Raw genomic sequence first — 14,995 nt, forward strand, 5'->3', positions numbered from 1 at the left:
AACTGATGTATATATTTACATTTTTTTCTGTAAAGCAGCCCTTTTGCAAATTACCTTTCATGTCATCCTTGCATATATTATTATTATTGTTCATTCAGTGACCCATATTCAATTGAAATACAAGGACCTCTACACTGAAAAAAAAAAAGGTTTCAAATCTATTTTCTATGGTGATTATTTACTAAACCATTAGGTGCTTCTCCAAATATGACAATTTACATTGGTGTACTTGAAAAATAGCTAAATCTAAATAATGATTAATTAATCTGTGTGTTTCTGCACTAGCTTTCCAGAAGTACTTTCTCACATAGCCCCTATATTCTCCATCTGCTGTAAGATAAATATTTCTCTTGTCCGAATGTTTTGGTATCACACTCCATGAGGTAAGAGAGAATATATGAAGTAGTCAGAATCTGTAAGTGAATATGAGAATGTGGCCCAGACAGGCACATTATACATTATGTAAGTAATTAGAAACAATGCTCAGCTCTGGGTCCCCCCCAGGACTCAAGAACCTGGAATGTATAAACAGTTAACAATTATGGCTTCAGCTGAGATATCATCTAACATAAGAAAGGAAATCTATCATTGTTTATTGTTTTGCAGTCAGGTGATTTATCTATGTGCTTTTAAAACAGGGAGTCAGAACACCCTGCAGTATTACAGCTGAGAGTGTCATAAATAATAAAGGCTGCTGAAACTACTACAATACGCAGAATTTCATATGCACTTGGGCATAGATACGGTACCAGACATAGAATTTATTTTTATTGAAAGTGACTATGTTCTCAACATTGTTGGTCTCTAAGCCTGATAAATATGATTAAAGGGTGTCACATGCTGGAGACTCCTAAAGCAAAACAAGTAGAAAACCATTAGATAACCCCTTGGCTTCCAATGAGCAGCAATACATTTATAAACAGAGTGTTACAGCCCTCTCAAGCAGCCAAAGGGTTAATCCTGTTACTGATGTTAGAGCAAGTTCCTGGGGACTATTATAGTAAAAGTTAATTTCCTTTTCATCTTTATTTTCCAATCATATGGCAAATTCTGACAAACATATGTGTCTCTCCTAGCATCAGTTTACCACAGTATAGCCAGAACAGCAGGGTATCTCCTCATGACACGTGCAGAGCGGATCTGACATGAATGCGATTCAAAAGCTGGTTCATGGTTATATTCAGACTAAACAGCATGGAAATCATCAGACAGAGACAAACAAATGAGCAACCAGTTACTTCATCATAAGCAATGGTTCAGACTGGAAATGCTGCCCACAGAGCCTGCACACGTACATCTAATGTCTAGCATAACAGTAACCAACAAAAGATATATTGCTCAGTAATCATACAGATGCACACTGTAAGCTATTTTTTTCATGAAATATAAATAATAATATAAATGCAGCAGCTGCAAAACCGTTTTCGTTCTTTATACTGTCACCCACCAGGGTCCACCCTATTTTATATTCCAGGTGTTCTGCAAATATTTACTTTTCTCCACAAAAGATATGCAGATGTTTGTGACTCTCTCTCATGATCTATATAATCTATCCATCTATATCTATCTATCTTTCTATCTAATCTATATATTTATATGTATCTATAATCTAATTATCCATCTATCTAATATATATATTTATCTATCTAATCACAAGCAAGGTCAATTACACTTAGTATTTCTATAAATGGTCCCTACTAAACCTGCTTCTAGGTCATTATGTTAAAACACTGAACATTTTCACAGTAAGCCAGGAACAGTGAAATGCACATACAAAAAAGAAAATACCATGTTATCTATTCATTTTTCTATATAATCTATTAATCAAATATCTATAATCTATCTATATCTATCTATCTATATATATCTATCTATCTATATCTATCTATCTATCTATCTATCTATATCTATCTAATCTATCTAATCTATCAATCTATATCTATCTATCTATATCTATCTATCTAATCTATCAATCTATATCTATCTATATCTATCTATCTAATCTATCTCATCTACCAATCTATATCTATCTATATCTATCTATCTATCTATCTATCTATCTAATCTATATAATCTATCCATCAATCTATCTATCATCTATCTATCTATCTATCTATCTATCTATCTATCTATCTATCTATCTATCTATCTATCTATCTATCGTCTTTAAATGACCCAAAAGATCCTTTACACTTTGACAGAGGCACCTGCCTGCACTGTGCTTTACTGACCTTTAAAGCAATAGGATTACCTTTACTCAATATTTAAAAGTAATAATGAAAACAGACACCATCTCACAATTATTTAGATTTGCGGGTGCATATGACTTCACCCCATAAGTGTTCAGAAAAGGTTGAAAACTTCTGCTTCTGAAAACAAAACTAATAACCCTGCTTCTGTAGCGCATCTTGCTAATAATTAGATACGAGGGGGGCTAAGAAACCAAGAAAGAAAGAAAAAAAGGAAAGAATAGACATTGCGTTTTCTGTATGTTACACTAAGGTGTTAACAATAATTTTATCTTACGTTTCATTTTAGCATTCACTCGCACTACTTTAAATATTAAAATTAAAATAGATCAGGAACTGTCTGTGAAGGATCACCCCAGATATTCTATCAGTATTTCCTACCTATCCCTGCTCTCACACATTCCTGTGGCAGTACGTCTACCTGTGGGGAAACACAGCTCTAGGAGGATCACCTTAACTTGCCTTATGACTCAAAGCAGCATCGTAACCTGGAATCCCCGTATTCCCTAAACCATTCAACATGCAGCCTGCAATCCCAACGCTGTCTCCCTCCCCTCTCCCCCAAACCCTGCTGCACCAATGAGGCTGCTGGTCAGTTTCACCCCTCCTGCACTCACCAGAAAGAAACAGCTCAGAGCAGAACACCAAGGCTGAAGGAAACAGCAAAATCCTCAATGAAACTGTCCAAAAATCCATCACCCCTTCTTGGCTCCAGCTGGTTTCCAAGTGTTGTGCAGTGTGACAGCTCTCTGGGATACCCCCCCTGGATGTAGCAGGTTGTTAATTTCCTCAGATCCTAGGAAGGACTGACTGTGTTTAGGGGAATGCCTTTTATTTTTGGTTGTTGTTACAGATTGGAGAGGGGAGCTGAGAGATACTGTAGGATAAGGCAGAGGGGAACCCTACAGACGCTTCACAGCAACTGCAGCCAGTTTACAAACCCGAGAAGTGCTTCTATGGACTGGGTTAGAGATCATATTACTCAGACCACGTGACAGGATACATACTAGGGAGAGACAAATGCTCTGCCTTTTTTGTTTTGTAGTGATAATGTTTACAAGTAAGTTTTTTTCGTGTATGAAGTTAGTGTGAGCAGCTTTACAAGAGTATTTGACTGCTTTAGCGCCTGAGGGATTTGCAACGCATTGATGAACACTGCTTTTCAAGCCCCTCTAGCAGCAAAGGGGTTAATTATGGATACAAGTGCGGTGTCAAAAGGTGACACTGGTGTCTCTTCAGGGTCAAAAATTAGGCTATAGGCTCCTAGCAACGACAGACGGTATATTTTTTTTTGTGTTAAAATATATACTAATATTTATGAAGACAACTGATGTCAAGTATTTATTTATTTACTTTTATGCTCTTCTGATTTAAACTTATATTGGTTTGATATAGTGCAGACAACAATAAATAGCTCACACATTTGTTTTGGAATCTTTGAAACACAGCAGTTTTTTTTTTGGTCTTTAATTTCAGCTCATGATTTGCATGCCCCTCTGACAACAAAGGGGTCTATACAAGTGTAGTGTCAAAAGGTGACACTGGGTTCTCTCTAGGGTCAGAAATCAAGATACAGTCTCTTAGAAACTGCAGAAGGTATTTTTTTGTAATTAAATGACTACATGTATGTGCAATTATTTCCCAATAAACTAAAACATAAGTGTTAGTATTTTTATCATCCTACATATAAACGTATAAACATATTTTTGATTTATATATTGCAGACACAAAATATTTTTATATCACTAAGACACATCGATAATATACTTTAATAAAGCTATTCATGGTTTAAAGGGAGATGAACCCCCAAATTTTCTTACATGATTCAGATAGAGCATGCAATTTTAAACAACTTTCTAATTTACATCTATAATCAAATTAGCCTTGTTAAGTTGGTATCTTTCATTGAAAAGCATGAATGTAAGCTTAGGAGCATGCATATGCCTGGGGTACTATATAGAAGCAGTTTTGCAAGAATGTTATCCATTTTCAAGAGTACTAGATGGCAGCACTAACACCTAACAAGTTATTTATTTAACAAAGAATACCATGAGAATGAAGCAAATGTGATAATTTAATTCAATTGGAAACTTTTTTTTTAAATTCTATGCTCTGTCTAAATCACAAAATAATTTTTTTGGGTTTCATATCCATTTTAATTTTGTCTGAATAAGTAATTTTAACACTGCATTATTTTATAAATGAACAAGTAATTTTTTTCTTATTTTTTTTATTGATTGAACAGTTTCCATTTTACTGCAGATATGTTGCCAGACATCTTATAAATCACTAATTCCCAGAGCCCTTTAAAGCAATATAAGTAGCTTGAAAATAAATAAAAACTACATTCATTTATTTTGATTAGAAACAAGTGTCAATGTAGGGGACAGGTTTATTCTAATATCCCTATGTGATACTATTCGATCTATTCTTTATATAGGAATGTAATGATATTGTAAACACATTATTGCTACTTGTATAAATGAATGAGAGTCAAAATAAAAGAATATTGTGTGCCTTTTTATTGTTAAGAGGAGCATGTGTAGAAACTTTGATAGGTTGGTTTAAAGAGACATGGTACACTAGTTTTTTTTTTTTTTTTGCATAAATGTGTTGTACATGATCCATTTATTTAGCCGATCTGGGTGTATTTTTGTAAAAATGTATAGTTTTGCTTATTTTTTTAATAACATTGTGCTAATTTTCAGACTTCTAACCAAGCCCCAGAGTTTTAGAGGTATACTGACATATACAGACTTCATATTGCTTCTGTTTGCATAATCTATTCATATCCAGGGGATGGTCTGCTCTCAACCATTTTCAGTGGGTGTTCCAGACTAAACTCATCAACAGTGCTAAATTAGGACCTTCTAAGTACGTTTTTTAAAAGGTTTTATAATGGATTTTTATATCAGTATCTGTGCATTTATTCTTTATAGTAGTCTCTATTACATACAGTTAAATTAAAATTGGTGTATACTGTCCCTTTAAAGGAGGGTGTAATATAGATATACTGGTTGTAGAGCTTGTTCAACATATAAAAAAAAATATCTTTACACTTTATCTTGCTATATCAAGGCATCACCTGTAGTAGCATAATGAAAAATATATAGGTTAAAACCGTTAAAGGGAGATACAAATGCACAATGAAATATTCCAATGGGTTATAACATTATCTAATGTTACTGATGCTTGTCTGTAACTATGGGGTTGATCACAATCCTTTACTTGTTTACAGCAGACAACAATTTCTGATCTTCGGACAGTATTTTCAGTGTTTTCCCTTTAAATGCTTCTGCTAATAAAGCGATATGAAACCCAAAAATTTTCTTTCATGATTCAGAGCATGCCATTTTAAGCAACTTTCTGATTTAATCCTTAATATTTTTTTTTCTTTGTTCTCTTGGTATCTTGGGTAGCACTTGCTGATAAGTGGCTAAATGTAGCCACCAATCAGCAAGCGGTACCCAGGGTGCTTAACCAGATATGGGCCAGCTCCTAAGCTTACATTCCTGCTTTTTTATCATGAAATCATATCCCTTTAAAACCCCTGATGCTTAAAATCATTACCACCCGAAAACAACACAAAATCCTAACCTGCCACATTAATCTTGCAATTTTGTATTTGAAAAACAAAATTTGCACAAACAAAATTGCAATTGTTGGGGTTTAGAGATGACATCACATATTATTGTGGTGGAAATGTGTCTCTGTTGGGTTATCAATTTCAAGTTTGTATTAGTATAAAGGTGCTTATAATTTTTTTTTAATTTAAAGGGACATTAAACAGTTGAGTACAATTACAGTAGCAGGGTTACTACTCACCATGCTATTGTTTTTCATCCTGTGCCTGCAGCTGTCTTTAAAGTGAATGTAAATTTTGATGCTAAAGTGCCCGTTTTTTAAAACTTCGATTAAAAACAGGGGCACTTTAATTCAACAAAATTTACATTTCACTCCTGTTGTGAAAAAAACTTACCTTTTAATCTCCACAGCAGCTCCAGCTTCCTCCACCCATCGCAAAGCCTCTTCCTGGGTCTAAAATGAGGCATCCCGCTTCCTCCAATCACAGTGTTGAATCAGACACTGATTCCCCAGGGGGGGAAGCTGTGATTGGAGGATGACCTATCAATCATTTCTGACTTCAGAAATGGCTTGTGAGACTGGAGGAAGCTGGAGCTGCTGTGAAGATTAAAAGGTAAGTTTTTTTTCACAACAGGAGTGAAATGTAAATTGTGATGACTTAAAGTGCCCCTGTTTTTAATCAAAGTTTTGAAAACCGGGCACTTTAGCATCAAAATTTATATTCACTTTAAAATAATTCTTATTTTAATCACAATTATCAGTTAGTGAAGCTCAGCATCATCACACTGGGTGCCGCCATCTTGGATTTTATATTTGTTATGTAACTTTTAAACTGTGCAAACTGCAAAAATGTAACACGTCTACTTTCTATGATGTGAGGTAAACTAAGTGCAAGGTACAGCTATCACAAAGCCAGTATAATCACAGATCTGTTTGTATCTGGTGACACTTTTACATTCATTTAATATGTCAAGGTGAGTAATTTTGGCTACATTCAACAACTTTTGGGGGTGCCCAGTAATACATTGAAAGTGTTGTCCAGTGTTTTATTAAGTCACTTTAGTTGTGGAATTCGATAGGTGAAAAATGGTCCTGCAAATGTGTTCATTATCAAGAATTGGATTGTGATCAGAAAAACAGGACTGGCACATATTAAAGGGACACAGAACCCAATTTTTTCTTTTGTGATTCAGATAGAGCATGACATTTTAAGCAACTTTCTAATTTACTCCTATTATCAAATTTTCTTCATTCTCTAGGTATCTTTATCTGAAATGCAAGAATGTGAGTTTAGATGCCGGCCCATTTTTGGTGAACAACCTGGGTTGTTCTTGCTGATTGGTGGATACATTTATCCACCAATGAACAAGTGCTGTCCATGGTCCTGAACCAAACAAATAGCTTAGATGCCTTCTTTTTCAAATAAAGATAGCGAGAGAACGAAGAAAAATTGATAATAGGAGTAAATTAGCAAGTTGCTTAAAATTGCATGCTCTATCTGAATCACTAAAGAAACCATTTGGGTTCAGTGTCCCTTTAAGTATAGGGCCATTTGCCACTAAAACAGTAATTAAAGGAACAGTGAGTCAAAAGTAAACTTCCTTGATTCATATAGAGCATGCATTTTTAAACAACGTTCCAATATACTTCTTTTTTTTTTGTTTTGAAAAAGCTTTATTAAAGATGAAGCAAACAATATAAACAAGATACTGGGATCATACAAAATAGGAAATCATTATGAATGAGACCGTCTAGGGGAAGGTCAAGTTACAAAGTTGTTTGCTAAAGAACAGTGCATAACAATGAAATACAAAGAACAAAAAACAACATAAGATAAGCATTGTGCGATACTGTTCTCATAGGAAGGCATAAGAGTGTCAGCTATAGAGGAGTTGAAATGTATAATGGGCAATAACAAGTAAGGCAATCCTCTGATTAGCTGACTCTAAGCATGTCTAATGCTATCAGATTTGCAAGCTAATGAGCCAGTGGCTAAGGAGTTGTATATGCATTGGGTCTGAAGTTTTTGTGGGTGTAAGGGGGGTCCTGAGGGAGGTGAAGTGTGGTCATGTTGGTTGTGATACTTGATTCAAATATTCTTCCTAAAGGAAGCAGATGTAAAGATGGTAATTTTTACGTTTGTCGTACTTTTCCATATGGAGAGATTGGGAGGTTATCTCCCTCCATGTATTAACTGATGGGAGGAGCGGTGACTTCCAATTTTTTGGGATAAGTCTTTTTGCTGAGTTGACCATGATGGTCAGTAATGTGAGTCTGAATTTACATTTAATCTTAGTGAATTTGTTGAAAAGGAAAAACCAAATGTTTAGGTCTAGAGTCATTGAAAGTGTCTTTTCTATTTCGGTCTTGATCAGCAACCAGTAAGATTGAGCGATGGGGCAGGTCCACCAAATATGAGTGGCGGTGCCTTCCATATCATAACCTCTCCAACAGGTTGGGGAGGACGTGGGGAAGCTTGTGTGCAGACGGGACGGTGTGTAATACCATCTGCATAAAAAATTGACATTCATCTCTAGTGTGTATATAGAAGATGAGGATTTGGTCATGGAGGAGAAGATGTGTTGCCATGTTTTTTGAGTCTGGTGTGTGCGCCGATCTCTTTTTTCCCACTTGTCTACATAGGAAGGAAGAAAGGTAGTGTATGGGTGCATGAGTAGTTGATATGAGGTTGACAGAAGACCTCTATTTAAAGTGTCCCGGAGACAAATACTTTCAAAATTAGTTAAGTTGCGCACAAGTTGGGTTTTGTATGGGTTTCTCATAAGGAAATCTGACATCTGAGTGTAACGAAACCAGTTTTCATACACTGGACCTAGGTGGGGGATAATCTCGATTTGAGGTTTGGGTTTACCGTTATCTATGAAGATTTGGCAAGGGATAGATTTGGTTATATGATGTAGTGTTATTGCTTGCCCTGGGTGCTGGAAGGGGAAGTCTAAGTTTTCTAAGATTGGGGTCAGGGGGGGAGGGTATTGTGGATATATAACTGTGCTTTTTGATTAATGTAAGATTTCAGCAATTATTGACGGAAGATGAGCCGGTAAGTTTCTCGATTTCGGGGAGAGACAACACTTGCTCCTGAGATGGTCAGTGTTGGACAAATGGTGTTCTAAAAGAACCCACTCTTTGTGAGATGAATGCTTGCACCAGTTGATGATTCTGGTAAGGAAGGTGGCGAATCTGTACTTTTGCAGGTTTGGGATCCCCAAGCCTCCTAAGTCTTTCAGGAGGTAGATTGTTGCAGTTGCGATTCGGGGCCGTTTATGTTGCCAGATATATTTTGTGATTAGTTTTTGTAGATTGTGTATTAGTGGTGACGGTAGAGGAATGGGGAGGGTCTGGAAGAGATACAATAGTTTAGGAAGAAGAATCATTTTAACAGCGTTGATCCTGCCCACCCACTATAGGGGTTTGCCTTTAGTAATGTCGTCTTGTAAGGGGATATGTGTATTCCTAGGTATTTGATAGATTGTTGCTGTGTGCGGAAATGAGCAAATTATTGTATTGTTTTCATTCATCTGCCTGAAGTTCAATGGGAAGAAGTTCTGATTTGGTAATATTGATTCTAAAATTGGAAAAGGAACCGTAGGTGTGGAGAGTTTGGAGGAGGGGGGGGGGAAATCGAGGAGACAGGCTGTGTAAGTGTTAATAAAATGTCGTCCGCATATAGGGACGTTTTGTATTCATATTGATTAAATTTGAAACCTTGAATAGCAGTGTTATTTCGGATATGGGAGGCCAGGTCCTCCATGGCAAGAACAAATAGTATGGGAGAAAGGGGACAACCCTGTCTTGTACCATTGGAGATCTGAAATGGGTTGTATAGTGTGTTTAATTTGACTTTAGCTAATGGTCTATTATATAGAGAATTTTTTTTTCTTATAAAGGCCTGGTCAAATCCGAATTTAGAAAGTGTCGTTCGCAGGAACTGCCAGTTTAGCCTTTCAAAGGCTTTCTCTGCGTCCATTGAGATGAACGCAGAGGGTATATTGTGATTATGGGCATTTTCCATTAGGTGTAAAATTTTGATTGTGTTATCCTTTGTTTACCTATGAGGGGTAAAACCTGCTTTATTTAAATGAATTAAAGATGGTAATATAGTGTTGATGCGGGTTGCGAGTATTTTTGCGTACAATTTGATATCTGTGTTGAGAAGAGATATTGTGCAAAAGTTAGCCGGTACAGTGGGTGGTTTACCTGGCTTGGGGATGACGACTTCATGTGCTTCTAACATGTATTTGGGGAAGGGATTAGTATGGGGAACTTCATTAAAAAGGTGTGTGAGATGCAGGGCAAGTATTGATGAGAATGTATGGTAGTACTTGCCTGATAGTCCGTTAGGGCTCGGGCTTTTCCCGTTATTTAGTGAATTAATGGCTGCAAGCATTTCGTTATGGGAGATATATTTGTTAAGGTCTTTAAGCTCATCGGATGAGATTGTGGGTAGCTGTGCATTAGAAATGAAGTCAGACATGGATAGGGGTGTTAGTGGCGTTGACGTGTCCATATGGAGATTGTAAAGAGCAGAGTAGTAGTCGTGGAAAGATTGAAAGATATCCTTATTAGTTTTAAGAGTGGTTGAAGAATTGGGTTGATATGCGACTTTAATTTTTTCTTTTTCAGTGCTCTAGCCAATAGTTTGCCTGATCTGTTACTTTTGTAATAGAACATACTCTTTGTTTTTATGCGTAACGTTTGGTATTCAATTTGTAGAAAGTTATCCAGTGCAAGTCTTGCCTGATGTAAGTCATTTATTATGAGGGGGCCAGTTGGGGATAGCTTATGGGTAAGGTCTAGTCTAGCAAATGAGTCTGACAAGTTTTTGTTGGACTGTCTGTGTGCTTTTAAAAGCTGGGTTTTAAGCTTGATCAGCTCTTCTCTGAGCACACATTTGTGTGCCTCCCATAAGGTGTATTTGCTGTCGACAGAGTGCATATTAAGAGTGATATATTCTGCTATAATTTTGCTAAGTTGTGTAACTGTATCAAGGTTGTTTAAAAGGGGTTCATCAAGCCTAAATTGGTATGGTGTTGAGGGTGTATTATACCAAGATAGTTGGAGTTTTACAGCAGAATGATCCGACCATGATGTGGGGGATATGTCACACCAGTTAACTAGGCCCAGTGCTGCTTGATTTGAGAGTATATAATCAAGGTGGCTGTGAGATTTATTGGGATGGGAGAAAAAGATATAATCACGTGTTTCATGGTGTATAAGATACCAAGTGTCAGATAGGTTGAGGTTTCTCATTCCTCTCCAAAGAGTATTTGTAATTTTTTTTTATATTTTTATGTTTGGATTTGAGCTATCCTTAGAGGGATGTAAGGGGATATTAAAATCTCCCACAATAAAGGTGGGTCCTTTAGTGATGTCTGTAATTTTGTTAAGGATATTTTTAAAGAATGCCGTTTGGTTGGAGTTTGGGGCATATATGTTTATTAGTGTGATAGGTCTGCCATAGAGTAAGCCTACCTGGCCCAAATATCTGCCTTCAGAGTCTTTAGCGGATTGTATAAGTGTGAAAGGGATTGATTTATTGATAAGGATGCTAACTCCGCCCCTCTTAGAACTATTGGAACTATGGTAATGAGTGGTGAAAGTCTTGCCGAAATATTTGGGCTCTTTCTTACATGTGTTTCTTGGAGAAACAGTATATCTACCTGTCTTTTAGATAGATCTAGCAGAGCTTTCATTATTTTATGGGGTGAATTCAGACCTCTAGCATTTTGGGAAAGAAGGGTTAACTTCTGTACTTCTTTTTTGGTGCCGTTAGCTTAGTTATTGTTGCAGGGAAGGTGAGGGGATATCTGGTGATTAGGGAGGGGGAACATTACAGTAATGCGGTGTGTGTGTAAGTGTAAGTAGGTTCCTGCAAATGAGAACAATACATTAAGCATGGGAAACAATAAAATATCAATAACAATACAAAACATTAAATGTAATTGAAATCCAGCACTCAGACCCAAGGTGTGTGCAAGCTAGCATAGGATCACTGCAAGGATCCAAACAGTATCCAAAATCTTCAAAGAATGCAGCAGCACCACTTCTCATATAAAAAGTTCCTTTATTAAACACATAGTAGGAGCAGGTAAAATAGAACGACGTTTCGGGTAGTTGCTCCTACTATGTGTTTAATAAAGGAACTTTTTATATGAGAAGTGGTGCTGCTGCATTCTTTGAAGATTTTGAATACAAAACATTAAATTACTAACAAGGTAAACAAAAGGAGAAAAAGCTCTCTTCCTATTATAGGGCATAATTGAGAGTGGTTAGGGGGTAAGACCACTTCTAGCCCTATGGTATGTGGATCTATTAGTTTTGGTAGAGCAGGATACCCTGACCAAAGGGAATTAAAAACAGGAGGGGTAGGGGGGTGGAGGGTATGGAGGAATGGGGGGCTGGACCAGGGAAGGGAAGGGAGGTTGGGAGGGAGAGTGAAAGAGCGGGAGAAATTGTACAGGGGTGTAAATATAGAGACCTGCAAGATTTCAAGGGGTTACAAGCATGTGATACATTTACTTGCCCAATCTTACGGGGAACTTCAGTTACATGTCTGTACAAGTGTTCAGAGTCTTTACACACACAAGGTGGAGAAGTTGTTATGTAGAGTGGGTCGAAGAAGCGGGACTGGAAGCAGTTTGGCTTCTTGACGGGGCCGTAGAGGGTTTATTCTTCTTTTGGGAGACGATGTGCCATGAATCGGCTGGTGGGTTTTGTCTCTTGGGTGGGGAAGACAAAGTATGGACAAGGGAGGAGGACCCAGAAGGGGGGTCAAGGTCCAGTGTGGAGCAAAAGTTTGGGATATCCTCCAGAGTCCTACATATGTAGCGAGAGTTGTTCCTGATGGTCCAGATGTGCGTCGGGAATCCCCAGCGATATTTAGTCCGTAACAAGGTTGTAAGTGGGGCAAATTCTTTCCTCCGTTGCAGAGTGTGTGTCGAAAGGTCTTGAAAGAATTGCAGAACATTCCCTCTAAATTGCACAGGTTGATTCTTCCTAGATTGAGATAAAAGCATCTCCTTTTCCTGGAAATTCTTAAAGCAAATTACTATGCCTCTGGGTGGCGCTAATTCCGGGGGTTTAGGTCTTAAAGTCCTGTGTGTTCTAACCCAGGGGATCTCCGCTGTGAAAGTGGGGTCCATTAGATTAGATTAGTTGAAACAAAGCTTGAAGATAGAGTGGAAAACCCCTTGGTAACACAGACTCAGGCACACCTCTAATGCGCATATTTTTGCACCTGCTGCGGTTCTCCAAGTCATCTAATTTTTCCTGGAGTGACACAATAGTTTCTTGCTGTGAGGTGACTTGTTCTGTGAGGTGTTGAATATCCTCTTTCATAGTGTCCTGATTACCTTCCAAGGTTTCCACCTGACAGCCCAGGGTATATATATATATCCTGTCTCATCTCAGCTAATTCCTCTCTGATACATGACCGCACTATGTCTGCTATGTCTTGTTTCATGGGAAGATTCTGCAAGAGTGTTGCTGGTAGCTGTGAGTCTGCTATATGGGGTCTGCAGGGTTGCGGGTCCTGAGTATCATTTGCTGCAAGTTTCTCTTTTTGCCTTTAATTGGTAGGAGACACATCTGTTGTGTCTGAACATTGTAGGAAGGAGGACATTGTTAGGAGTTTGCCTGTCGCAGGTTTCACCAGCTTATCTTGTTTTAAGGTACGTCTGGTTGACATGTTAAGTGACATATATGTATAGCTGACTGAAATGTAATGGCTTCCAGTACCAGAAAAGTATTGATTTATAAGTAAAAGAAGCAGCTTTTGCTATTCTGAGTATACGGATATTCTCTATAACAGTGAGCAGAGATCACAGTTATTAGGATACTGATTATCCCTCCTTTCGATGCAGGGAGTGGATCGTAAGGAAGCTATATTAGATCTAATACTTACAAACAGTGATACAGTTTCAGATGTGTCTGTAGGTGAGAACTTAGGATCCAGTGATCATCAATCTGGTTTAGTATTCATGCGCAGGAACTGTCCACCCAGACTAAAACAAAAGTTTTAGACTTTAGGACAGCAGATTTTTCATTAATGGGAGAATACCTAAAAAACTATTTAAAAGGGAAAACTCTTATTACAGGGGTTCAAGAACAATGGGAATTTGTGAAAGGTGCCATTTTAAATGCAACCGCACACTGTATTAGACATGTCTGTAAAAGTAAAAGAAAGCGGAAACCAATTTGGTTTTTCAAAGAAGTAGCACATGCTGTAAAGACAAAAAAGATAGCTTATATAAATTACAGACACACACAAGTAGATGATGATATGAAAATATGGAGACTCCAACAAAAAAAAGACTAAGCAGTTAATTAGGAAGGTTAAAGCTCATGCAGAAGAGAAGATAGCACAGTCCGTAAAACATGGGGACAAAACATTCTTTAGATATATCAGTGAAAGAAGAAAAAATAAGGTAGGAATAGTAAAATTGAAATCAGTTGATGGTAGAATAATAGAAGGAGATAAGCAGACTGTCTCAATGATTACTTCTGTTCTGTTTTCACAAAAGATTGTGAAGATACTGTCATACTCGGCTGAGCAGGTTCAGGGGTATGGAGCATGTGCAAGGTGATGACTGAGTTAAGCTGAGAGGATGTGAAGAGGTGAGTAGGACTCAGTATACCAGAATGGAAACACAGAACAAAGAAGGGCTTTTCTTAAAGTAACTTTACTAAGGTAATGCAAGGAAAACAAGAGGTAAAGCACATTGAGGTTATATTCCAAACTGATAACAAATGAAAGTCTTTGTAAAAGAACAGTTCAAGCAGAAGTCCTTCAACAGACACAGACGACCCTTACGAGTACTTGATATTAGGATCAAAGTGGGCATACATGGGTATTAGAGCCAGGGTACTTGGTATCATATGCCAGTATCTCAGTAAGGCAACTTGGTTTCAGGAACGGGCCAAGCATACGCCAGTATCTCGGTAAGACAACTTGGTTTCATGAAGGAGCCGAGCATACGCCAGTATCTCGGTATGGCGACTTGGGTTCAGGAAGGAGCCGAGCATACGCCAGTATCTCGGTAAGGCAACTTGGGTTCAGGAAGGAGCCGAGCATACGCCAGTATCTCGGTAAGGCAACTTGGGTTCAGGAAGGAGCCGAGCATACGCCAGTATCTCGGTAA

At 37.7% G+C, this 14,995-nt stretch overlaps 1 protein-coding gene across 1 annotated transcript in view; it reads right to left on the reverse strand.

Annotated features, from left to right (window-relative positions):
• Positions 1 to 3,164, reverse strand: part of KREMEN1 (kringle containing transmembrane protein 1) — a 274,033-nt gene extending 270,869 nt beyond the window's left edge. The window contains exon 1 of the mRNA XM_053701672.1: positions 2,867 to 3,164. Coding sequence (XP_053557647.1) covers positions 2,867 to 2,945 — 79 coding nt within the window. The 5' untranslated portion in view covers positions 2,946 to 3,164. The remainder of the gene's footprint in view (positions 1 to 2,866) is intronic.
• Positions 3,165 to 14,995: the final 11,831 nt, after the last annotated feature.

This window comes from Bombina bombina, chromosome 2 (assembly GCF_027579735.1).
Source record: "Bombina bombina isolate aBomBom1 chromosome 2, aBomBom1.pri, whole genome shotgun sequence".
NCBI classification, from domain to species: domain Eukaryota; kingdom Metazoa; phylum Chordata; class Amphibia; order Anura; family Bombinatoridae; genus Bombina; species Bombina bombina.